Here is a 27,417-nt window from a genome sequence, read left to right on the forward strand (position 1 = left end):
TTTCAGTTTACTTTTTAAATTTGAACATATTCCTTAGCTTACCTGTTACATGTAACAAACTAGCTTCTACTCTGTGGGGAATTCTTGATGGAATTTTCATAGAAGCACGAATCTGGTAAAAACTAAGGCAAAATAAACAAGGAAGTTATTTCAAAACATACTTAAAAATATGCAATTGGGACATAAAAAAATATGTCCCAACTTCCATATTTATATGTATATTAAAATAACAAAGTTGGTCTAATTCTATCAGTCTCCCATAACATTTACTATTGTTGGAAAAAGAAAATCAGGCTTAGGTATCAAATACAAGCATGATACATAACCAAAAGGGAAACCTAGCATATATAAGGATAAATGAAAGAAACAGATACAACACATATAATATTTCTTACTTTATATGAATGTGACAGCAAAGTGTGGAATTAGAAAAGCATCTAAGAGCTTCACTGTTTCACCTGGGTCATTTTTTTCTTTTAAAAAATAAAGAGATAATTACTTTTAAATGTAATTTTGAGAAAATACAAGATCCATTATAAACAGTTTTTAAAAACAATTCATACCAAAAATGACAAAATAAAGATATCTAGTTGTTTTAAAGAATTCCATTTTTTTCAAGATCAGACCTATCTGTTTATGTACTTTTACTTATTTATTCTAAAAGATTTTTGAAATAGTATATATATATTTAAAAATCTACCAAACATTAGTAATAACTTTTAGAAAAAGATTATGATGTAAAAACTATAGTATGATTGTCTTTTAACATCATCACACTGCAAAATTGTGTATGTAATGGAGGATACATACACCTATACAAACACACAAAATTACCAAAAGCTCAATCAATATTATAAATTAGGGATAAGTTTAGATATATACTGAGGAAGTGAATATTTAATGTTTGTTTTTCTTCAATAATACCCTAAAGAGTAGTTTCAGATATTAAAATTGCAAATAAAAAATACAAAGATTAAAAAATATAAATATAATAATTATTATTATTCTAGGAAGGTGTCATCTTGGAAAGGATCTATCATCAGATCACAAAGAGTAAATGAAGGTCAGTCAAATTTGGAACATTAAAAGTCACAATATGGCTTTAAAGGGACATGATAAAACTCTATAAAGTTAAATGACTTGTTGAGATTAAGATGAGGACTGCTTGAAAACATGAGAAAACTGAGAAAAAAAAATCAAAGTGGAATCAGCTGGAACCTTCTAGGAACCCTTCAACTTCTCATGTTGAGGGTTTTGACTAAATATTAAGCAAAATATTGCTATTTAAAAATATATAGGAATATGATATAAAAGTAAATTAATGCTAAACAGTGATAGATGCTTCATTTTAAACTTCCTCAGTATAGAGACCATGTCTTATTCATGGGGTACATTCACAATCCTTGGTTTACACACAGTTAAGTATTCAATACGTGTTTGCTGAAATTTGGAGACATTTAAACAAAACTCTACACTTATCTGATGTCATTTTTCACAGAAACAGAAAACACAATACTAAAATTTATATGGAATCACACAAAATACTCGGAATAGTGAAAGCAATCTTGAGCAAAAAGAACAAGTGGCCAGATGTGGTGGCTCACACCCGTAATTCCAACACTGTGGGAGGCCAAGGCAGGTGGATTACTGAGGTCAGGAGTTGAAGCCCAGCTTGGCCAACATGGCAAAACCCTGTCTCTACTAAAAAGACAAAAAATTAGCCAGGTGTGGCGACATGTGCTGTGGTCCCAGCTACTAGAAAGGCTGAAACATGAGAATTGCTTGAATCTGGGAAGTAGAGGTTGCAGTGAGCTGAGATCACACCACTGCACTCCATCTAGCCTGGGCGACAGAGTGAGACTGATTCAAAAAATAAAAAATAAACCAAAACAAACAAGCAAAAAGCTAAAAGGATCACACTCCCTGAGTTCAAAAAATATTGCCAAACAATTGTAATCAAAACAGTATGGTACTGGCATAAAAATAAAAACATCAACCAATGCAACAGGATAGAAATTCCGGAAATAAACCCACACATTTATGGTCAGTTGGTTTTTGACAAAGGTGCCAAGAACACGCAATGAGGAAAGAACAATTTCTTCAATAAATAGTGTGGGGAAAACTGGATATCCTCAGGCAGGAGAGTAAAAGTTAGAACCTTATCTCATATCATATACAAAATCAACTCATATGGATTAAAGACTTATACATAAGACCTGAAACTGTAAGACTACTAGAAGAAAATACAAGGGGAAAGTTCTCTTACATTATTCTAAGCTATGATTTCTTGAATATAACTCCCAAAGCATAGGCGACAAAAGCAAAAATAGACAAATAAGATTATGCTAAATTAAAAAGCTTCTGCAGAGCAAAATAAACAAATAACAGAATGAAGAAACAACTCACGAATTGGGAAAAAAAATTTGCAAACCAGACATCTGATAAGGAACTAATATCCAAAACACACAAAGAATTCAAACAACTCAACTTCAAGAAACAAATAACTGAACAAGAAAATGGGCAAAGTGCATGAATAAACATTTCTCAAAAGAAGACATACGAATGGCTAACGGATACATTAAAAAATGTTCAACATCTCTATTTATCAGGGGAATGCAAATCAACACCATAGAGTCAATCTCCCACACCTGTTAGAGTGGATATTATCAAAAAGACAACAACGGAAAAGATAGTGTTGGTGAAGATATGGAAAAAAAATGTACACTGTTGGTGAGAATGTAAATTAGCACAGCCATTATGGAAAACATTATAGAGGCTTCTCAAAAAACTAAAAGTAGAGTCACCATATGATCCAGCAATTCCACTACTGGGTATATATTTAAAAAAACTGAAATCAGTATTATCAGAAAGCTGCCCTCCCATATTCAGGGCAGTATTATTCACAGTAGCTAAGATAATGTAAGCAATCTTGGTATTTATCAATGGATGACTAGATAACGAAAGGCAAATGTAGTATACATACACAACAGAATACTATATAGCCTTAAAAAATAAGAAAATTTTGTCATTTGCAACAACATGAATAAACCTAAAAGACATTATGCAAAGTTAAATAAGCCAGGCACAGAAAGACAGTGTGTGATGTCACTTATATGAGAATCTAAAAATGTTGAACTCAGAGAAGCAGAGACTAGAATGTTATTTACCAGAGGCTGGGAGTTGGGGGTTGGGAAAAGAGGAGATGTTAGTCAAAGGGTACAAAGATGAAGTTGGACAGGAGTAATAAGTTTTAGTATCTACCGTACTTCATGGTGACCACAGTTAATAATAATGTATCGTATATCTCAAAATCCCTAAAAGATAGATTTTAAATGTTCTCACTACAAAAAAAAAAAAAAAGTGGCAAAAATTTTTTTTAATCTCCACATTTAATGTAATATGGTAATTTATATTCCCTGAATACCATTTATTCATCACCTATTGAAGACCTATGTGATAGGTATTAGAAATACAGGGAGAGAAACACTAAAAGCAAATACATACATTATTTTAAATAAAGTTCATCCAATATTTATGAAAGCAGTCTACTACTGTAAATACATTTTTAATTAAAATTATTGCTACTTTAAAAGGCATAAAATTTTTTTAATGAAGAAATTTTTTTTCTATTATTCTTTTTGTTGTTGTGACAGGGTCTCACTCTGTCACCCAGGCTGGAGTGCAGTGCTGCAACCATGGCTCACTGCAGTCTCAACCTCCCAGGCTTAAGCAATCCTCCCATCTCAGCCTCCCAAATAGCTGGAACCACAGGTATGCCTTTTTTTTTTTTTTTTTTTTTTTTTTTTTAAAAGACAGAGTCTTGCTCTGTCACCCAGGTGACAACCCAGGCGTAATCTCTGCTCACTGCAACCTCTGCCTCCTTCAAACAATTCTGATACCTCAGCCTCTGTAGTAGCTGGGATTACAGGCATACGCCACTAAGCCCGCCTAATTTTTGTATTTTTAGCAGAGACAGGGTTTCACCATATTGGCCAGGCTAGTCTCAAACTCCTGATCTCAAGTGATCCACCTGCCTCCCGCCCAAAGCACTGGGATTACAGGTGTGAGCCACCACACCCAGCCCCAAATTTTAAAATGTGGATAAGTTAACTATTTTTAAAACTAAAATATGAAGTAAGAGATTAAAAAAATTCAAAAATCAAGGAATAAAACAATTCCATTTTAAGAGCTGTGGTGGGCTAGGTTATTCAGAACAACCTCTTGCTAAAAAACAATGTCGAGTAAAGTATAAAAAGTATAACTATAAAATTATTGAAGAGCTGACAAGATAGTATGGAATTACCAAGGAAAATTTAAAGGAAAGCAAAATCATAAGGAATTAGGCAAAGCAATGAAGCCGCTTTCGTTCTGAGGCCATCTGTTGATATATTCCAGCAAACCTTAATTGAGAAGAAAATTGAGATGAAAAAGACCAATTAACCAATAGAAGAATGGAAAAAAGGTATGACTAAACAGTTTATAGAAAAAGAAATGCAAATGACTCTAAATATACAAAAGTTCAATTTCACTTATAATTTTTAAAACTATACATTTTCACTGCAAAAATATATCCATTCTTACCTATCAGACTGACAGCATCAAACAACATGACAAAATATAGTCACTCTTCATTCAACAACAGGGATACATTCTGAGAAAGGCATCTATTGATTTTATCACTGTGTGAACAACTTAGTGTACTTACACAAACCTCCTGGTTATACTACACACCTAGACTATATCATATAGCCTATTGCTGCTAGGCTACAAATCTGCACGTTACTATACTGCATACTGCAGGCAATTGTAACATAATAGTAGGTATCTGTGTATCTAAACATAGAAAAAGTAATATATTGCACTATGAGGTTACCAAAGCTACTACATCACCAGGTGATGGGAACTTTCCAGCTCCGTTATAATCTTATGGGACTACTGACATATTCGTGGTCTATCGCTGACCAAAATGTAGTTAAATGGTGCATGGGTGTAATATGATGGCAAGCCTGTGGGCAAACAGGAATTCTACCACAGCACTAGTGAGATCACAAAAGGCACAACCCCATAGGAAATGCAATGTGGCAAAAAAAAAGAGCAAAAACAAGTATCATTTACCCTTTGCTTCAACATCCCACTTTTAAAAAGATATTCCAAAGATAATCTGGCAAAAACAAAAAACAAAAAATCATAAGAAAACTATTAAACACTACTTAGACTGTCCTGTGGGAAAGTCACAGAAACTAACCTGAAGGGCTCCCTCTAAGCATCAGAAAGGACAGTGGCACAATATTATCATAAAATATGTTGAAAATCCATGAGTTCATATTGGCACAAAATAAACAGTGATTATATGTGTAATATGCTATGCAACAACAAAATATTCTGAAAACAAGTAACTAAGGAGAAATAATAAAACATTTACTACGTCTTTTCTGTGCAAAGTATATGTCCGAATAGCCAAATAGTTAATGAGGCAAAATTCTTCAAAGAATTGCAGCTAATAAATGCAGAAGGAATAACAGAATTTGGATATACCCTTTTATTTATTTATTTTTTTTGAGACAGAGTTTTGCTCCTGTTGCCCAGGCCGGAGTGCAGTGGCATGATCTCAGCTCACTACAACCTCTGCCTCCCAGGTCCAAGCAATTCTCCTGCCTCTGCTTCCTGAGTAGCTGGAATTATATGTGCCCACCACCACGCCCAGCTAATTTTTTGTATTTTTAGTAGAGACAGGGTTTCACCATGTTGGCCAGGCTGGTCTTGAACTCCTGGCCTCAGGTGATCCACCCACCTTGGCCTCCTAAAGTGCTGGGGCTGGGATTACAGGCCTGAGCCACCGCACCTGGCCCTGGACATCTTTATTTTATAAGCCCTAGTAATGATTCTGGGTAAAGATCATCAATGGGTATCATCAATTAAGTGATAGGGAACTGTCTAATGGGTCAATTAGGTTGATATGACACCTGAATCAATCATATCACAAAAAAGAGAGAGCCAGAAATTACATGTCCTATGATGCAATCCAACAGGAAATACACAGCACCACTTGAGGATCTGTCTCAAAAACGCTTGGAATTTAATCAAACCTATAGATTAAACCATCAATCTTAAATTTTAGAAAACCTAAGAGACATATTAGCCAAATGCAAGCTATGAACTTTGGGGTAAATATTGATTCAAACAAATAATTAAGAACATACTTATGAGATGACTGAGGGACCATGTACACTAACTGGATTATTTGATATCAAGGAATTATTTTCAACATTTATTTAAGTACAATAATGATTTTAGAAATATGTTAAAAACAAAAGTCATTAGCTGTTGGAGACACATACTGAAAAAACAGTTGGGGGGAATAATAGGTGAAATAAGGAAGAAAAAACTTTGATAACTGAGGCTAGATGATAGGTGTGTGTGTTTACTTTATGCACTCTTGGGCCATTATTAAATAACTTAAGGATTATCTAAAACAAGCACTGTGATACTATGACAGCTGATCTCATAACCAACATTGGCTACTAAGTGACTAATTGGCTGGTGGTATATGTAACATAGATAGGCTGGACAAAGCAATAATTCTTATCCTGAGAGGGATGAAGAGGGACATGCATGATTTCAACCTGCTATTCAGAATGGTGTGCAAGTTAAAAACTATGAATTATTTCTAGAATTTTCCATTTAATGTTGTCAGACTGAGGTTGATTATAGGTAACTGAAACCACAAAAAGTAAAACTACTGATAAAGGAGGTTTACTGTTAAGTATTTTAAATTTGTAGGTATTTATTTTCAAAATATGTGAAATGTTTCTTATGAACAGAAAATTATTGGACTTAAATCCTGCAAGTCTGCCTTTGAACAGGACAACTTAAATCTGTTTCATAGTCAGAATGATTTTAAAAGTTCGTAACTTGTCATTGTATTCTATATTTTCTGTTTTTGATACTGCTTCCTTTTTCCATTCTTCCTTTTACTATGTTGACTCTGGCTGACTTAATTCTTTTCTTCAATAAGCACATATAATCTCTCATTTTATCAGATAGTAAATGAAATTTTCTCAAAAAAATGAATTTATGGTCTAAGTATCTACAAAAAAATAATTAAAATTTTTTGTTTGCTTTTTATCAAAGAAATTTAACAATTCCTCCTTCATCATTCTCCTGTTCCATGTTTTATTAAGAAACTGCAACTCACTAATCTCTTCAAGATGGAAATAGTTTTTCAAAAAGCCTAACATTTACTTTTGTAAAATTTAGTATTTTGACTTATTTCTATAACTTTAGCAAGTTTCAAAGTGTATTTTCCACAACTTCCCTAATTCCAAGTTCTAAATTTTAACTCTCTTCCTTATTGCTCTGGAACAGATCACAGGTAATCTATTCAGAATAAGTAAAGAGAAAGTACATTTTCTGAGACTGTATTTTCTCAGAGTATCTTACTATTTTACAAAAAGAGAAAATACTTGGGTCACTACAACTTTCCTGCCAACTTCTGAAGATGTTGTTTCATTATTTCAGGATCTTAAGTAATACTAAGAAAAAGTTTGAGATAAGACTCTTATTTCTTTGTAGGTAAAATCTTTTAAAACTGAATAGTTGTGGAATTATTTAATTTTTTATATGTAAGCTTTTACCCCAATATATTATTTTAAAATCCATTTTTTAATTTGTCAAGAAAACAATAAGCCCACTTGTTGTTTCCCCCTAAAAAGGTCATTATTAGTATGAAGAAAGGTCTATACTTACTGTCTGATTATCTAGACAATTTATTGGTTAACCTCTTTAGTACATATTGTTATTTATAGGTGGAACTCTAAGATCCATATGGATAGACCCTGGGTTAAGTAATATTCAACCATAAGTAAATTTATCCTTATGCAAATTGTTCCATAAGTTACATATTGAAGTCACAGAGATGCAGAAAACCTTCCATTAATATAGAAACACAGTATTATATATGTCATTAATACATACACAAATTCATGTTTCATGTTTCTTTTCCCATTGAGGTTTGACCTGCATTTAAGTCATGTCATTTATGTTTTGATTTTCATATAGACATTTCTCATAATACTTTGTTCTTTAAAGCTAGTTAATTGATTGCATTAAATAGTACTAAACCTTTTTGGTTTTCTGTAGATTTTTTTCACTGTTAATTTAATCTCCTCTATTTACTTATACTTTAAAAGCATATGTGTTCAAAGCCAGTAATGGCAGATGGTTGGGATATTCAATTACTATTGGCCCCATCATTCACTGTTATGAAACATTATAATGATCCTTCAAAGAACACAGACATCCCTTCTCACCTAGATAAAGAATGGTGAAATAAAAACAAAATGAGTTTCCAGTTATAAAAACAGGAAGAAGAATATATATTGGCAATTATGATTTTCACAACTGTTTTTTTTTCATGTCTCCAACATCAAATTATAAGAGCTTCTAAGAAAGCACAACTCACTAGCCCCTTGAATCCAACACCCTTGTATTCCATCTGTAAACTGCTGATTCAGACTAAATGTACCCCTATGCCACAACACAGATTAAAAAATGAGTAAAGATTAGTGCTAACACAACAGTGAAAGAAATATTTATGTTCCAATAGTTGATGTAAATTGTTGTGAATAAACAAATTGCAGAGCATAGAGAATGGCTGATTCTTAAAAATGAGAAACCAATTAACTTCTTATCCAGTATTTTCAGTTGTTTCATTTCACCGAAGACTATTTCAGATAGTTTTGAAGGCCTTATAAAAAATTTGAGGTAGCTTCTTGTGAGCTCCAATCATCAATGCTTAATGAGAAGTCCTCAATTCCTTTTTTTTTTTTTTTTTTTTTTTTTGAGACAGAGTCTCATTCTTGTCACCTAGGCTAGAGTGTAGTGGCACGATCTCAGCTCACTGCAACCCCTGTCACCCAGGTTCAAGTGATTCTCCTGCTTTAGCCTCCCAAGCAGCTGGGATTACAGGCACCCACCACTACGCCTGCCTAATTTTTGTATTTTTAGTAGAGATGAGGTTTCACCATGTTGGCCAGGCTGGTCTTAAACTCCTGATCTCAGGTGATCTGCCTGCTTCAGCTTCCCAAAGTGCTGGGATTACAGGTGTAAGCCATACCTGGCCAATTCATGACCTTTATGTAGTACACAACACATACATGACATCACAGACAAGGAATCACTTTTTTCAAAGGTTGTAATCAATGCCAATAAAATAAAATTCAGCTGAAAATTTCTGACTCTTTTAGCTGACAGTCCTTTTAAATCAAACTACAATTCTCCCATAAGTTTAACCACCTCAGAATCATAAACAAAAGAGATTTAAGATAATTTTGATAAAAACTGTGTTGTATCAAACCTGGTTTATAGAGTTCTACAGAGGTTTTCCAAAAGTATTTAAGTTCCATTGTTTTGTGATGTTACTAAATTTAAGAATATAATTTCTAGACTGCGTGTGATCACTCATACCTGTAATCCAGCACTTTGGGAGGCCAAGGCAGGTAGATCACCTAAGGCAGGCTGGTCAGGAGTTTGAGACCAGTCTGGCCAACATGGCAAAACCCCACCTCTACTAAAAACACAAAAATTAGCCGGGCATGGTGGTAGGCACCTGCAATCCCAGCTATTCAGGAGGCTGAGACAGGGATAAATGCTTGAACTCGGAAGCCGCAGGTTGCAATGAGACAAGATCACACCACTGCAGTCCAGCCTCGGAGAAAAGAATATAATTTCTTATATCCTTACATTTATATCCTTACTCTTCTCCATTTCCAAATCATAGTATGTTCTTTACCTTATAGTAGCTTATCTTATGACAAGGAAATGGTGGCAGTATATGATTAAGAAAAGTAATAGTAGCTACAGGTATGCAATTAACTGTTCTACAGTAACCCAGATAAATAAAGAACAAAGTAATACTTTCAACTTGTTTCCCCAACAATACTTTCCTCACTATTTATTTTATTAGTAGTAGTATGCTGGATTATTGACTGTTCCAACCATATGTGGAAACAAATCAAACTGATAACATTTCACTTGCAAAGTCTGATAAAGGATTAAAGCCTAACACTTTGTCAAAATTCCTGTGTCTTCTAAATATTGGCTGCTTTCCAAAATGAATGAAACCCAACTTCTTTCGAGAAGCCACTGTTAATATTCTAAAGCTGTACTACTTAAAATGTGGTAAACAGACTGGTGCATCTTTGTGAAATGGTTGTTACCAATCTGCAGTAAAAGAAAGTAAATCAACTGTATTGCAAAGCACACTATTTTAGCTGACTATTTTTTTTTTTTTTGGCAGCAAAACTTAATAAAGAAAGCAGCATTCATTTCCATTCTGGCAAACGTGCTTCATCCCGAACCAGCAACAAACCATTTGCAGATAAGCCACTGAGAATAGCACTAACCTAAAGAATTCTAGAAAAAGATATTCTAATAATTTTGCAATTGTCTCCAAGGAAAATTTTCACCCACTTTAAAACCTAAGTGAAATTTACTACAACCACAATTTAATTCCATTCTCTTATCCTTTATGTCAATGAGAACAGGTGTTCAAATAGAAACTTTTCTCTATGTGTTTAAAGAGCAATATTTCCTTATTTGGAGCCCTCTTGACAAATGTATTTTGAATGAAGTCATTTGGGAAGTCTACCATCTTGTAATTAGATACTTCTAATATAATACAAATCTGAAGACAATTTATATTACTCATTTATGATACATACATCTACATTCCATTTAATAGCATATTTATGATTAGTACTTTACAATTTTGACTTTGTTTTCAGAGTTTAAAAATGCACTCTTAAACAAACTGATAGGAGAATACAATAAAATTAAAATAAAACTAGTTTTTCTTTAGATTGTTAGTATCTGAGCTTTCTGTTTACCATTAAGGCAAAACAATATAATTATGGTAAAAAATAATCATCATGTAAATACATTAGTATTCTGTTCATTCTTTTCTGAAGGCAAGTGCAGATTTTTTAAACAACTTTTTTAAACACTGACTGATCTATTACACCTAATAAGTCTAAGCAAAAATATAATTTTCTAATTCAATTAAAGCTAAGAGTTGTTAAGCCCAGCCTAGCCTGTTAGAGGATGAGACACTATGTGGAGGAGAGCTGAGGAGTCCAAACCAAGGCCATCTTAGACCAATCAGCCCACAGCTGACCATAAATACCTGGACAAGGTACAATGACATCAGCCAAGCTCCAACCTAGAGACTCATGAGAAACAAGAAACGTTTGCTGCTTTAAGTTACTTAAAAAAAAAAAAAAAAAAAAAAAAAAAAGTTAAGACTTATTTAAGGAATATTTGATTACTACAAGGTTGACCTGGTTTGCGTGAGCCATCCTGGTTTTTGTTTGTCTCGGCATATTATTAACAGTGCCTCCTTTCACATTAAAAAGTATCTTGATTTGGTCAATAAATTATATAGTCATCCTAGCATAACAGTGTGTTTAAAAACTTATTTTTGTAACTTAAACTATTTATATCATTTATAAACTGCATAAGTTTTTTTTTTTTTGTTTTTTGTTGTTTTTTTTTTTTGAGACAGAGTCTTGCTCTGTCACCAGGCTGGAATGAAGTGGCACAATCTCAGCTCACTACAACCTCTGCCTCCCAGGTTCAAGGGATCTCCTGTCTCAGCCTCCCGAGTAGCTGGGACTACAGGCGCATGCCACCAAGTCTGACTAATTTTTGCATTTTTAGTAGAGATGGGGTTTCACCATGTTGCCCAGGCTGGTCTCAAACTCCTGACCACATGATCCACCCGCCTCTGACTCCCAAAGTGCTGGGATTACGGGAATGAGCCACCACGCCTGGCTATATTGTCCTTTTAACTGTAAAAATCGTCTCTACAACTCAGACAAATTAAAAAGAAAAATTATTATGCTAATTAAGTTAGAATCTTAAACATGGCAGTATAAGTACTTTTGAACTGTAGGTGTATTTTAGGATCCTAAAGAGAATTATAAGGGGGGAAAAACAAGTTATATGAATTTAAAAGGGTATTAGGATAGCCAGATAGAAAAGAATATATAAAAGTCAATGCCTTCCTTCATATTAAAAAATAATCAGTTAGAAAATATAAAGAAAAAAATATTTTAATCAGAAAAAACATATAATCAATTTATCCATAAATAATCCAATGCAATGAGACAAGCACTAAAGTAAAGCAATCTATTTTTCTGGCCTTATTTCATACCATATTTATTTCCTATACTCTGTTAAGTAAAATACTGCTTTAAAGAATCATCTTAGGCAGGGGCTATGAGGAAGTAAGGATGTCTATTTATGAACAACGTTTTTTTAAGGTCATTATAAAGAATGATCTTCATGAAGATAAAAAGTTGCAAAGGGCCACAAAAACATAGTCTCACAGATGAAGATGAAGAGGAAAGTACTTTATTTAAAAAATTTAATTGTGCTCTTCTACAAGTTATTTTTCAAGAGTATTAATAATAATATAGGTACTTTTTCTGCTTCGATCTAGTTTTTAACATAAAAGACAAACTATAATGAACTATAATAAATCTTTTATGACTAGTCATAAGAGAAAGAGATGCTCTTTGGCATGTTTACAGAAGTGCAGCAGGTAGAGATTAAATTTACATCTATTTTTTCCATTGTCGGAAAAATCTCAATTTGTTTTTCTGGAGGAAGAATAAAAATCTGAAGCTAGTGACTAAAAGAATGTGCTTATGAATATTAAGTTATTACATTTCTATCCTCTATTTTTAGAACACATTTATAGTATTGATTAGTAATACATAACAATGTGTTAAAACAACACTGTATGAGGTAAAACTTAACATGATTTTAAGCCTGGTGATTTCACATTACGACTTTTTTGCCTAAAGAGTAACATTGTTTTACTTGGAAAGAGCAATTTTACATTTTGCTATTGTGGTTATATTATACATTAAAATATTTTATATTATAATTTAATAATGATATAATTTTATATATAGGTCAGAGGAAGCTACATATATTTGAAAACTATTTCATAAACAGTAGTTAATGGTTTCCAAATAATCATTTCTTCATTACTACAACTTAAATAAGCAATTTGTTTTATAGCTAGTCTTCAAATCTAACTCTAATACTAAACTGTTTTTTTACACATTTAGCTTGTCAAAATCACGTTGTTAAACCTAAAAATGTAACCTGTAGATTGATTTCAAAAATGCCACCAATTTTTTTGCTCTTCCTTGTATTCACACCTCTTACAATGTGACTCACATTAAGAAGTAGAACATAGTTGCCCACCTTTCAAATGTGGGTTGGCCTTACTTATGACTTACTTTGGCCAGTATCTTGTGGTAGAGGTAACAGTGCATCAGTTCCAAGCCTAGATGTTAAGAGGTCTACTTACATGCTTGCTTTCTCTCTCTTTGGACCCATGCCTTGTCCATGAGAATAAGCTGCAGGATGAGAGACTGTAAAACAGAGCTGTCTGCCCAGTTGAGGCCACTCTGCATCCAGCTAGTGCCCAGCCAATCTGCCATCTGACTGTGCATTCATGAGTGAACCCAACAAAGATAAGCCAAGCCAGCCCAGATCAGTAGAATCATTCAGATGATCCACAGACCTCTAAGTCTGTGGCAATAATTTATGCTACAATCATGCTGTTATGGAGTGATGAAATATGCTATCTTACACTAACCTGGAATAATTTAGACAATGTATCTAAGAAACTTTTGGACTTAGCAAATTAATTTCCAAGCAGAATACTAAAAATGCCAACTGGTTCCTCCTAGCTAAGTATAATAAGGTTCTACAAGATAGGGATGAACTAAAGAAAGAGCTAGGCATTTTGTAAGCAGAATCAAGAAGGAATACAGAGCAACTACAACTTGCTGGGTTGGAAAATAAAACTGTTTTCATCTGCAGTCTCCTAAAAATAAAACAAAGCCCATGGACAAAGATCAACTCAAGGATGTAGCTGTAGCTTCCCTTCTTTTTTTTTTTTTTTTTTTTTTTTTTTGAGACGGAGTTTCGCTCTTGTTACCCAGTCTGGAGTGCAATGGCGCGATCTCGGCTCACCGCAACCTCCGCCTCCTGGGTTCAGGCAATTCTCCTGCCTCAGCCTCCTGAGTAGCTGGGATTACAGGCACGTGCCACCATGCCCCGCTAATTTTTTGTATTTTTAGTAGAGACGGGGTTTCACCATGTTGACCAGGATGGTCTCGATCTCTTGACCTTGTGATCCACCCGCCTCGGCCTCCCAAAGTGCTGGGATTACAGGCTTGAGCCACCGCGCCCGGCAGCTTCCCTTCTTAAGATCATTAAAAGAATTAAAAGATGTAAGCAGACATTCTCAGCATGACAAAGGAATTATTAGAAAGTTTATGAGCATGATCCCACAGAATTCTAATCCCCAGTGGCAGTGATTGGTAGATACGATATCTAGAGAGCAAGCAAGTCTCAAAAACAACTGTGGTTGTGGGCTTTAAAGCATGGAATGGACTTATCAACCATACAGAAAGTCCACAAAGTTTTTTAAGTGAAATGTACTGGCCAAAAAGCCACCAGTCTGACTCCTGACTTCACATTGTAACTGGCTTGGCCAAAGAAATACAGTGGAAGTAACAGTGTGTCAATTTAAGGAAACCTGCATCTTCTGCTTGCTTGCTTGCTAATTTATTTATTTATTTATTTTATTCATTTTATTTATTTATTTATTTACTTATTTACTTACTTGAGACAGAGTCTCACTCTGTCCCCCAGGCTGGAGTACAGTGGCACCTTGTCGGCCGACTGCAACCTCCGTCTCCTAGATTCAAGCAATTCTCCTGCCTCAGCCTCCAGAGTACCTGAAATTACAGGCATGCACCACTATGCCCGGCTAATTTTTATGTAGAGACAGGGTTTCACCATGTTGGCCAGATTGGTCTCCTGACCTCAAGTGATCCGCCTGCTTCAGCCTCCCAAAGTGCTGGGATTACAGGCATAAGCCACCACGCTCAGCCTTCTGCTCTTTCTTACGACTCTTGCCTCCACCATGAGAACAAGTCTGGGTTGGCCTGCTAAGGGATGAGAGACCATATAGAGCTGACCACTGCACAGTTGTTTTTATTTTTCAACAAGATGGCAAAGTCAAGCCAAAAAAAAAGGAAAATCTCTCTTACTCTATTCCTTGTGTTAAGTCCACTCATATCACTCTGTATAGATCTTCAGATTTATATCTTGAGTTACTCTCAAGTGCTTCTAAACTGTTTCGTAGGCTTCTATTTCTTCTACACAACCATCAGTCTAATGTATCGTAATCTTCATCATGGTAGTAAGTGCTTATTGAAATAATAGTGATAAAATTTTATCCTTACTTAGAAATTACTGATGGTTACCCAAATCCCTAGTGTCAATTCTTCTCTAGACATTAAAGCCCTTCACAAATATAACCTTGCCTTTCTTTACCTTTCTTCTGTAATTCTCCTATAAAATATCCAATTTCCTAAATATGCTTTAAAAATTTTTTTTAAATTATTATTATTATTATTATTATTTTAGATAAAGTCTGACTCTGTTGCCCAGGCTAGAGTGCACTGGCACGATCTCAACTCACTGCAACCTCCACCTCCTGGGTTCATGTGATTCTCCTGCCTCAGCCTCCTCAGTAGCTGGGATTACAGGCATGCATCACCACGCCCAGCTAATTTTTGCATTTTTAGTAGAGACAGGGTTTCACCAAGTTGGCCAGGCTGGTCTCAAACTCCAGACCTCAGGTGATCCATGCGCTTCAGCCTCCCAAAGTGGTTGAATTACAGGTGTGAGCCATCATACCCAGCCCCTAAATATTCTTAAAAATAACATGTTCATTTCTATTTCCAACACTTGATTCATGTAGCTGTATTGAATTTTGCTGTTCTCTTCTACAAAAATGATCTTTCACTTTATCCCTTGTCTATCCAAGTCTTAGCCACTCTCTGATCTTATCCCTCTTTAATGGCTTTTCTAACATACCAAACCAGAAAGATGTCTTTCTGTTGATTCCTAGAGTACCTTCTATATATACTTACAGATCTTAGCAAAAAGGTCCAGAAGTTATAAAATTGCTTTATACGTACTACTGATAAAGATGATTGTTATAGTGTTTTCATGAAACAGTGAAAAGATGAAAACAACTGAAATACCCAACAATGAAAACAACTGAAATACCCAACTTTTAAAATTGTAACGTCACAGTGTAATAGTTAATAATAAATGATATTTATTAAAATAAAAAAATCAAGTGAAATCAGCTTCATCATACATGCTTTGTATTTCTATTTAGCTGTTTTGTATGTATGTCTCATTTTTTCCCATTATACTATAAGCTTTTAAAAAGCAAAAATTAGATCTTATATATTTACATTAAAGTCCTCTCAAGGCTCACTACAAATTCATAAACACAGGTTCAGTATATCCAGCATTATCATTAAATTTATGTGAAAAATTCCCAAATACCTATTTAAGAAATAAAATTTATATGAGAAAATAATTACTTGAATATAGTTCATTGTTTTCCTTATATATGCTGGAATAAAAGTATATAATTAAATTTAAACTGTACATCTTATCTTATACAAAATATATCATTTTCACAACAAAATACATACCCTCTCTGAAACAAATCCACATTGTAGAACTTGTTTAGCTCCACAGAGAATTCTACCATTGCTTGAACTTCAGTCATTTTTAATTTATACGCAGAAGACTATTCTGATAACAGCACCTTTGTTAAGGAAAGGGAATAAAATCATGAGAAGCATAACAAAAATGCCACCTTATAAAAATACTATTATTTAAGCATATTTTAGAATATAATACATAGGCAGAAAATAAAAACAAATTATTTTAGTGTACTTAACAACCTAACCCAACAAAATAGCACCAGAATGTATACTAAGTTGTACTACTCTCTATAATTATGATTGTCCAATCAGAATGCTTTTTCTAAGATTTGTTTCCCTTGATGACATTTATGTAATAAATAATACAACATATTACTAATAGAAACTCAACTTTATCTCTTATAGATAGTAACTTTTTTTAATGAAGATATCTAAGTATTCTCCTCTTGTGCTACATTGCACTTTCGAGAGTCAAAAAAAGAATTAACATTCTTCAATCCCCAGTTAAGCCCATAAAAGGTTTTTAAGTGAAGAAAAAAATTCTTAAACCACTTTTCACTTTTAAATTTAAAAAGAGAAAGATTTTTTTTTCCTTTATTACAAAAGCCTAAAGTATTTAACTGCAAAGAGGATAAAAAAATAGACAAGCACAAATAGAAAACATTCACAATTCCATCCACTGAAATACCTACGTTCTTCATGTGTATGCATTTGTACAATTTTTTAATAGTGGGAACAAACCACATGTACCTTGTAACATCTCCTTATTTCACTTAAGTATTCAATGAACATATATATCAATAAATGTAGTTTTACATTTTTATTTTTATTTATTTATTTTTTTGAGACGGAGTCTCACTCTGTCACACAGGCTGGAGTGCAGTGGCAGGATCTTGGCTAACTGCAACCTCTGCCTCCTGGGTTTAAGCCATTCTCCTGCCTCAGCCTTCCAAGTAGCTGAGACTACAGACATGTGTCACCACACCCAGCTAATTTTTGTGTTTTTGGTAGAGTTCAAGACCAGCCTTTGCCATGTTGACCAGGCTGGTCTTGAATTCCTGGCCCTTAAGTGATCTGCTTGCTTCAGCCTCCCTAAGGGCTGGGATTACATGAGCCACCTCGCCCAGCCATTAATTGTTAACTATTACACTGTGAACATGTTGTAATTTAAACAATCCCCTATTGTGGCATGATTTCAGTAGTTTCCATTTTTTCACTATTTAAAAACAAAATTATAACAATCATCCCTATCGAGAGTACATATTTTAAAAATAACTTCTTGGACTACTGAGTAAGGTAAGTGTAAAAAGCAACTTGGAGGAAGAAAATGTTGGAAGATAACTCTTCACAAACCTCTCATGCTTCTGTACATCTCACAAGCAGAGATCCAGACATCCTTTGTTCCAAACTATTTTTTCAGAGATGTTTATATAGTGAACAATCTTAGAAGTCAGATAGTGTCTTATACTAGAAAAAAGGGCAGATTTATTGCTCTGTATAATGCAGGTAAAGCTTCCCTGTGGGAAAAAACTCAGGCAGGTTTATTGTCCATTATAAAAGATTCAGGTTCCCCTAATTCAGGGTTCTTCTCCTGTAACATAAGCTACTTATATGCAGATGTCACCTGGTACTCTAGCTAGTGCTATGAACATAAACCATCCTTGACCTTGATCCATGAATCTCATGTCCTGCCAACATCCATGCCACTGTAGCAGATTAACTTGTTAGCTTGCAAGTGGGGTAAAATCTCAGACCCTTCCCAATTCTTGCATCAGCTCTTCATAGAAATTTGGCAAATATTCTAATCTATTAAGAATTAAGTACAAAAAAAGTTTTATTCTTACCTCTGCTGATCAAAGCCTCATTTTTAACATTATTAAATAACCAATCTTGTACTTCCAGTTACTGATTCCCGTTGTTAAAAATACACCGTTCACCCTAGGAGAAAAAACAATCAACTCTCAAAAAAAATAGTAGACATAAAAAAAGTCTACCTTAAGGAAATTTATGTTTTGTTACTTACTATTTTCAACTTATATAAAAGATATATGTCCTTCAAAGGCTTATGAATAAGTTTTAGAAATTTATTTTCATTCACAATTTCACTGATATCAACATTAACTATTATATATCTATTAAGATTCACTTACATATAATTCAAAGTACAATAAAATAGAGTACTTTTTCAGTAGGAACCCTCATGAATACCCCAAACATTATAAGGTCATTAATTTTTTCTTTTTTTTTTGAGACAGAGTTTCACTCTTGTTACCCAGGCTGGAGTGCAATGGCACAATCTCGGCTCACCGCAACCTCTGCCTCCTGGGTTCAGGCAATTCTCCTGCCTCAGCCTCCTGAGTAGCTGGGATTACAGGCACGCACCACCGTGCCCAGCTAATGTTTTGTATTTTTACTAGAGATGGGGTTTCACCATGTTGAGGGTCATTAATTTTTAAGAGGTAGAACTCACCATTTTAAAATAACTCCTTGAGTAGGTAATTTCTGAAATTTCATATACATGTACATGTATATGTATGCATATATATGTATGTATAAAGAATTATGTAAAATATTTTGACACAATGACTGCTTCAATGTGCTATGGATGGTTTTTCTCACATTTCAAATACTGCTTAAATTTTTAAAAAATCTGCTGGGCGCGGTGGCTCAAGCCTGTAATCCCAGCACTTTGGGAGGCCGAGGCGGGTGGATCACGAGGTCAACAGATCGAGACCATCCTGGTCAACATGGTGAAACCCCGTCTCTACTAAAAATACAAAAAATTAGCTGGGCATGGTGGCACGTGCCTGTAATCCCAGCTACTGAGGAGGCTGAGGCAGGAGAATTGCCTGAACCCAGAAGGCGGAAGTTGCGGTGAGCTGAGATCGCGCCATTGCATTCCAGCCTGGGTAACAAGAGCGAAACTCTGTCTCAAAAAAAAAAAAAAAAAAAATCTATTTTTCATCCTTGGTATAATTATTTTAGGTACTAAAAATGTTGAAATGAAGACTATGTTCACTCTTTGACACAGAGTTTTACTTCTCTCCATCATGAAGATGTAGACTTTATCAGCTCCCATAACTGCCAATTTAAGCCCTAATAATCACATCAAAAGATTTTATGGTAACTATTTCTAAGATCAAACAAAGCTATCTTTATATACGATATTCCCCATTTTGTGGAAATAACATCTTATCTGAGATAGCTTCTTCTGTACATATATTCTTGTGTGCAAGGTTTAGATTATGCTCTGGTTTTGATTCTAAGTAAAGTTTGGCCAAGTTTCTATGCTTTAACTTACTCATATAAAATGGGTATTTGTTCATTCAAACATTTACTAAATACCTACTACAGGCTAAGAATTGCAGTAAGTATGAGGTATAGCTCAGGAAGAGGTATGCTCTCTCTCTGTGTGTGTGTGTGTGTGTGTGTGTGTGTGTGTGTGTGTGTGTTTGCGTATTATATTTTAGGCATTATGCTAGTCATAGATACACAGATTCATAGATAGATAGATAGACAGATAGATGTATGAATAGCATAATGCTTAAAATATAGGCTTGGGATTTGGGTCCAGATAGCACCCATACCACCTAAGTCAGTAAACTGGCCTTTTCCTTAATATGGAAATTAGTATCAAAATTAAGATACAGCTATAACAAAATTCTAAAACATGTAGTACTAGCTTAGTAATTAGGTAGCAGGCAACAGGAAAACATCCTACTATGATACTAGTAACCACTGTTACGTGAAATAAAACAATTGATTAAACTGTTGCCTACAATAATCTGCAAAACTAATGCCCATAAAAAGCCCATAGCCCCAGAAAAAGTAGATGAAAAATGCCACAATACCAGGTGTTGGTGGTTCTTTGCTGTGTTTACTCAAGCAAGAACTGGATAGTTTGTAAGCAAAGGTGGAAAGATACAAGACAGCTTAAATGTGGGGCCTTGCAGCCAATACCCCACATCAGTTTTAGGGCCTTCCTCAAAGAAATTCTTGACAAAACAAAGGGATCCAGCTGGGCAGTCGAGATTGGATTAAGGATGCTGCCATTCTACCAATGCTTGTTGTTGCGAATAGTTTTAAAATAGTGACCGTTAAAATGAGGGATGAGGATGTGCTTCATTAAAATGAGGCCATGAAAAGATGCTGGGTGCATAGACAGAAATAAGTAAGGCAGGTGTTAAGAATCACATCCAGAAAACAACTTTGGTGTAGTTACTGGCACAGAGAACTGAATGGAGACAAACATATAAGAATCCTATTAGGTTTCTGACAGACTATTATTTGTCAAATAAATTATAAGCTAGGGAGCAAAAGCCTTTGACTGTGTAACCTGCAAGCTAGCAAACCTGCGGTAGCAGGAAGCAGGCTATGAAAACTGCATAAAGTGGGCACACTTTCAACACCAACTTCAGATGTGGCCATAGAGATTAATGTAAGGGAGAAACACCCAGATAGCAAAGACAGGGATCCTAATGTAATGAATACTGGCATTCATTCTTACCAGAAAGCAGAACTAAGGATATTGCTCTACTGTGAGGGTATGAGATCTTCATCAGTCTCATTCAAAGAGTGTTTCTGATTGTTTATTTTCCCCGGTGGGAGATTTTGTTACTATTTTCCTGTTTCTGATCCACCATAATATGTTGGGTACGTGTGGGAGCGATGGAGGAGGAGTAGATAACTGTGATTTCTTTATAGGTCACTGGACTTGCAGATCTGAAAGTACTGTGCCCCTCAGTGAACTTGGATTAATGCAATTTGGGTTGTCTCCCTTGAGGAAGAAATGCAGGAATATTATCAATCAGTAAGATGAAGGCCAAAGTGGCAGACTGTGGTAGACTACTTGTCACAGCTGTTTTCCCTTCTTCTTAGCCAAATGGTCACCCAGCCTGAGACTATATTTTCCAACCTCCCTTGATGCCAAGTGATCCTATCCATAGAACGTAAACTGAAGTGAAACATGTAATATCTGCCTCACTTGTTTAAAAGGAAATTCTTTGCTCTGGACTACATCTGCTTCCCTTTTTCTTACAGGCTGGAATACCATCTTGACAGTATTCCTAGTTTTGATCACATAGATTAGGACCAAGTCCTCAAGAATGGTAAAGCTAGGATGGACAAATGCTGGATTACTGAATGTCTTCCCTACCTAGACTGCTCAGGCTTTTATGTCTCTTAACTCTTTGTTATAGCAGCTATACTTACCCTATACCCTAATTAATATATTCCCCCTCTTCAGGCTCTTTTCAAAAAAGCAGATTTTGTTTCCTCTATTTCAAACCCTCTGTGGCTTCCAATCCTAACTGTCTTAAAACGGCTTATAAAATTATGTGATGTAATCTGAATGTTCTGACTTCATCTGCTACAATTCTGCTCACTCCCATCATATTTATTTTCTTTTTACTCTTTGAACCCACAAAATATATTCCTGCCTCAGGGCCTCTGCACTTGTTCCCTGGAACACTCTTCTCTCCAGATAGCCACATGACTCACTCCTTCATTTCTCTCTGGTCTTGACTCAAATACCAGCTTCCCAATTAGGTCTTTAGTGATTGCACTATCAAAAATATTAATTCTCCATTCCTGGCATACTGTATCTCTTTAGTCCTTTATTTTTCCTCAACACTTATCTCCACCTAACACCCTAACATACTAAATATTTTACATATTAGTCTTTAATATTTTTCCCTCACTAAAATGAAAGTTCCATGAAGGCAGGACATTCTGACTACTCTGTTCACTGCTGTAATCCCATTGCTTGGCACACAGTACTCAATAGTTAAGGAAAAATAAATTAGTATTAAAGATTCCATAAATACTAACTATTATTACTTGTCTCCTGTTGAAACTCAACCAACTTGGAGAATGGAATTATTACACTGATATACTGAAAACAGAAATATGCATGAACAAATTTTGGTGATAAAATTCCTTTATTAGTATAAGTTCAAGGCCTGTTTGCAGTTTCTTCCACCTACTCTTGTATCCTGCTGTGCTTTTTGTTCTATTGTTGCTGCCTAATTTTCCTTTAATCCTCCCTTTTGTATTAATTAGCCCCTAAATAGAAACATACATATACAGATATATACATAATGATGCTGATAAATCTGTTTCTCATCACTTCCCCTCTGCCTAAAAGAAGGAATTTTTTTTTTTTTTGAGACGGAGTTTCGCTCTTGTTGCCCAGGTTGGAGTGCAATGGCACGATCTCGGCTCACTGCAACCTCCGCCTCCTGGGCTCAGGCAATTCTCCTGCCTCAGCCTCCTAAGTAGCTGGGATTACAGGCACGCGCCACCATGCCCAGCTAGTTTTTTGTATTTTTAGTAGAGACGGGGTTTCACCATGTTGACCGGGATGGTCTCGATCTCTCGACCTCGTGATCCACCCGCCTCGGCCTCCCAAAGTGCTGGGATTAAAGGCTTGAGCCACCGCGCCCGGCCAAGAAGGAATATTTTTATTTTTATGGTAGAAGAAAAAATTCAAAGAAGGTACTAAAGGAAAAGGAGAGCAGGCAAAAGAGACAAAGGGAAGAAAATTTCAGAGGACTGTTAGAGTCAAAGGGGAATATGTCTGATCCTATTCTTGTAAACTACCTGTTTTCCAACTATAGGGAACAATGGCTATTTAGCTCCAGTCAGTCCCTGCCGGCCTAACACTAATAGGGTCTTCTAAATTTTCAAGAGGTAGTTGGAAGTCTTTTTTTTGTCCTTAAAGGTAAAATCTCCTTAATTTTAGATGCCACCAACTAGTTAAAAAACAAAATAAACTGTGTACTTCAAACAAAATTTAACAACAGAGCAAATTCATTCTATAGGCTAACAGTGCAAAATCTCTGACTTATACAGATTCTTAATGCCACTCATGAACCAAAAAAACTCAGGTTTGTCCTCTCTCAAGAAGTTGCAGAAGAGCTTTTTGCCTTTTACCTAGATGATGCATGGCAGAGTCTCCATTGCAAGGAACTCTCTGTAAGTACCAGAAGCTAAGAGTTTCATGACCCTCCTGTGCAGTCTGCTGGTTGGTTTGGAACCTTTTACCTTTAACCTATGCCTTTGAAACCATTGGAATCAGCTGACTTATCTGCGATTGTTCATTCTGTTCTACTGGCCCTTGCAAAGTGGCATAAAACTGAAATCATCTGGAAGTTCATTCAAATGGGGCTTCTTACAGGGTCATAATATAGGTCACTGAGATAATCCAGTCAAGTAAACTACAAATGCCAATCCAAAAACGCTAGAAGGGGAACCCCAAACAGGAAATGACTCTGAAACTAAGTGAGAAACTTATGTGAAAAGCCCTTAGAGACAAGAAGGGATTTGATTTCTCTGTCCTTCAAACCTGATACAGTGAACAATCTGACAACTATTTCATTAATACCTTGGGAAAAGTTAGCTTACTCTCAAAGAAAAACTCACTGACTAATCTGAAAGACATTCTTGGTCCTCTAGAGCTGCTCTGTCCAACATGGTGGCCACTGTAACATGTGTCCATTGAACAACTGAAATGTGACTACTGTGACTTAAAAACTGAATTTTAAATTTTATTTAATTTTAAATTAATTTAAATTTAAATCCAAACACAGAAGCAATGTAAAATATTTTTTCCATTAAACATAGCTTTATCGTTTTAATGGAATTACATTCTACCTTAATTGTTAAAAATGTAGAACACTAAGAAAAAAGTAGTGTGGGCCAAGCGCTGTGGCTCACACCTATAATCCCAGCAATTTGGGATCCTGAGACAGGCAGACTGCTTGAGCCCAGGAGCTTGAGACCAGCCCCTGCAACATGGCAAAACCCTGTGTCTCTATACAAAATACAAAAATCAGCTGGGTGTGGTAGTGCACTCGTGGTCCTAGCTACTTTGGAAGCTGAGATGGGAAGATTGCTTGAGCCCAAGGGGTTGAGGATGCAGTAAGCTGAGATCATGCTATGCACTCCAGCCTGGCCAACACAGCAAGACTCTGTCTCAAACAAAAATAAAATAAATAAAAAGCAGTGTGTGCTGAGGTATACTAAAAGCATAAAGCATACAAACTACAAAAAAAGAATGTAAATATCTCATTAATATATATTTAAAGTATTTATCACAACTTGAAATAATGTTTTGGATATATTGGGTTAAATTATTAAAATTAATTTTACTAATTTATTTTTAATTTTTAAAATGTGGTTATTAGAAAAATTGAAACTACACATCTCACATATTTCTGCTGGATAGCATAGTCGAGGAATACTAAGCCATCCCTTTAACTGCTGGAGTGTATAGTCAACCCCTTCAAAAACAGACTAGGTACATAAAACCATACAAAGTTTCTAAGACTACAGGGATGTTCGCTCCCATCGGATCAGCTGAGTTACATCCAATATTCACAAAGGAGAGCCCAGGCATGAACATCTGGAAAAATGCGGGAGATGTCCCCACCCCATCCACAGTGATCCTAAAACAACAGCTACCTTGTACATAGTCAGAATTCATGAGTGCTTCAGAACCTAAAAGAGGAAATGGACACATCGGAAACGAAGAGTCACAGCTCAGAGGTCCCTCAAGATGGACTGGAGACCAGAGAGGATGATCAGATTCTCTCACAGAAATCAAAGAACAGTCTTGACTCTTAAATTATGAACACACAGATGCCCTGAGAATGTTCTAAGCAACAGGGTAAAGAAGTTGAACAAACTGGAAATTCCAGACACTCCCCTTTGATACTCTAAGGAATAAAGGTACTACTTCCATTATGGTAGCAACAGGTCCAGTTTCTTAATTCCACTTCCAAGTTAGCATCCATGAAGCAAATGGGTTCAAAGCCCATAATACTGACAGTTTGAATAATGATGCCCAAAAGATACCAAATAAGGCAAAAATCACCCACAGACCAACTAAAAGTCCTTAAAAATTTCTTAGGCCTCATGTTGGCAACTAATATATCACTCTCATTAAGCAGAATATATTCACTTTTCCCCCCAGCTTTAAGAAAAATTTGTATTTCTTCACCTGAATACCAGAGAATGTAGTAAACTTGGATTCAGGGGCCATATTGTACAAAAAATACACATACTTTCAAATGTTCATTCAATGTAATGAGAACCTCACATTATGAGAGGCATATGAGAACTGATACCAAATGAAGGAACAGATTCACACACAATTAGATGAGGGGCTCACACTATGACAATATGTGGGAACTGAGACTGACATTCCAGATTTGAGACCAATCAAGGAAAAAACATGCAATGTGTATACTGTATAATTCAATTCAAGTTTGCTAAATAGAAATATGATGGGAACAGAGAGATGTTCTAAATCTAGAAGAAGGTTAACGCAGTACACTTAATACCAGGTAGTCTAATTTTGCATTGATATTCTTGGGCCTTCTCTAAAGGAATAAGCAGGCTGCCCAAAACAGGAATACTCTTTGAAATTTTCGGAATGCTGTCCTCTTGTGAGTAACAAAGATTCTTGTAATAGTCATGTTCTGAGCCGGGCATGGTAGCTCATGCCTGTAATCTCAGCACTTTGGGAGGCCAAGGAGAGTGAATCCCCTGAGGTCAGGATTTCAAGACCAGCCTGGCCAACAAGGTGAAACCCCGTCTCTACTAAAAATACAAAAAAAAATTAGCTAGGCGTGATGGTGCATGCCTGCAATCCCAGCTATTTGGGAGGCTGAGGTAGGAGAATCGCTTGAACCTGGGAGATGGTGGTTGCAGGGGGCTGAAATCACACCACTGCATTCCGGCCTGGGCAACAAGAGTGAGACTTCACTCAAAAAAAAAAAAAAAAAAAAAAAAAAAAAAAAATCATGTTCTGCAGCAGACCCAGGAGAGTAGGAAGATGAGTTTCTTGGTGGAAGTTACACCCAGCCACCATCTTTCCTAAATCCCAGTCACCTACAGAATTCCAATCAATATAAGCTCTGGCCCTAGTCTTTGATCTAATCTTGACCAAGTCAGACCATACAGCAATAAACTGCAAACTATCAGCCACTGACATGTGGATGAGTTTTGCATCCCTAAACCTTCTATCTGGTGTAAATTCTGGCCACCTGAGTTGGTTAGGTCTGCATTGGTTTGGTTCAGTCTGAATATCTGAGTTACACCCTTATTTCTTGATTTACATTCAGTTTTCTTCTTGATTCACTGAGGCCCTGACATCCTGCCCATATTTGTAAGCTCCCTCTGGCAGGGGCTAAACATGCTCAGTCACTGGATTATATCCCTGCTTTAAAATGACCAAGCCAGGCCAGGCACAGTGGCTCACGCCTGTAATCCCAGCACTTTGGGAGGCTGAGTGGGTGAATCACCTGGGGTCAGGAGTTTGACACCAGCATGGCCAACACAGCAAAATCCCGTCTCCATTAAAAATACAAAAATTAGCTGGACGTGGTAGCACATGCCTGTAAACACAGCTACTCGTGAAGCTGAGGCAGGAGAATCACTTGAACCTCAGAGGTGGAGGCTGCAGTGAGCTGAGATCGCACCATTGCACTCCAGCCTGGGTAACAGAGCAAGACTCCATCTCAAATAAATAAATAAATAAATAAATAAAATGAAATGACCAAGCCAACTGTCACTTGCCTCACTCTGAAGATCATCATCACTCATGACCTTATCTTGCCCTACAATCATATACGACTTTCATCACAAACATATATCATTTTAAAAAGTAATTCATAGCAAAGCTGAGCTTATCAGAAGCATTACAGTAAAGCATTACAGTAAAGGACACACAAGGTAAGGAAAATCCCTTGTCTAGTAACTAGCTACTCCTCACTCATCAAAATGAATTCCTGAG

The 27,417-nt window shown here is 35.7% G+C and overlaps 1 protein-coding gene across 3 annotated transcripts in view; it reads right to left on the minus strand.

The window, feature by feature from the left end:
- The window catches only part of FAM135A (family with sequence similarity 135 member A), a 154,524-nt gene that overhangs the window by 111,082 nt on the left and 16,025 nt on the right, over positions 1-27,417 (minus strand). Inside the window, exons 2-4 of one of the 3 annotated variants that reach the window (XM_074398106.1) lie at positions 18,464-18,557; positions 16,605-16,720; positions 43-122 (exon numbers count right to left, since the gene is read on the minus strand). In XM_074398106.1, the coding sequence (XP_074254207.1) occupies positions 43-122; positions 16,605-16,681 (157 nt within the window). In that variant the 5' untranslated portion in view covers positions 16,682-16,720; positions 18,464-18,557. Of the gene's footprint in view, positions 1-42; positions 123-395; positions 446-16,604; positions 16,721-18,463; positions 18,558-27,417 lie in introns of those variants that run through there. The other 2 variants (XM_074398107.1, XM_074398108.1) reach the window with 2 other exon arrangements.

Source organism: Saimiri boliviensis, chromosome 4 (assembly GCF_048565385.1).
Source record: "Saimiri boliviensis isolate mSaiBol1 chromosome 4, mSaiBol1.pri, whole genome shotgun sequence".
NCBI lineage: Eukaryota > Metazoa > Chordata > Mammalia > Primates > Cebidae > Saimiri > Saimiri boliviensis.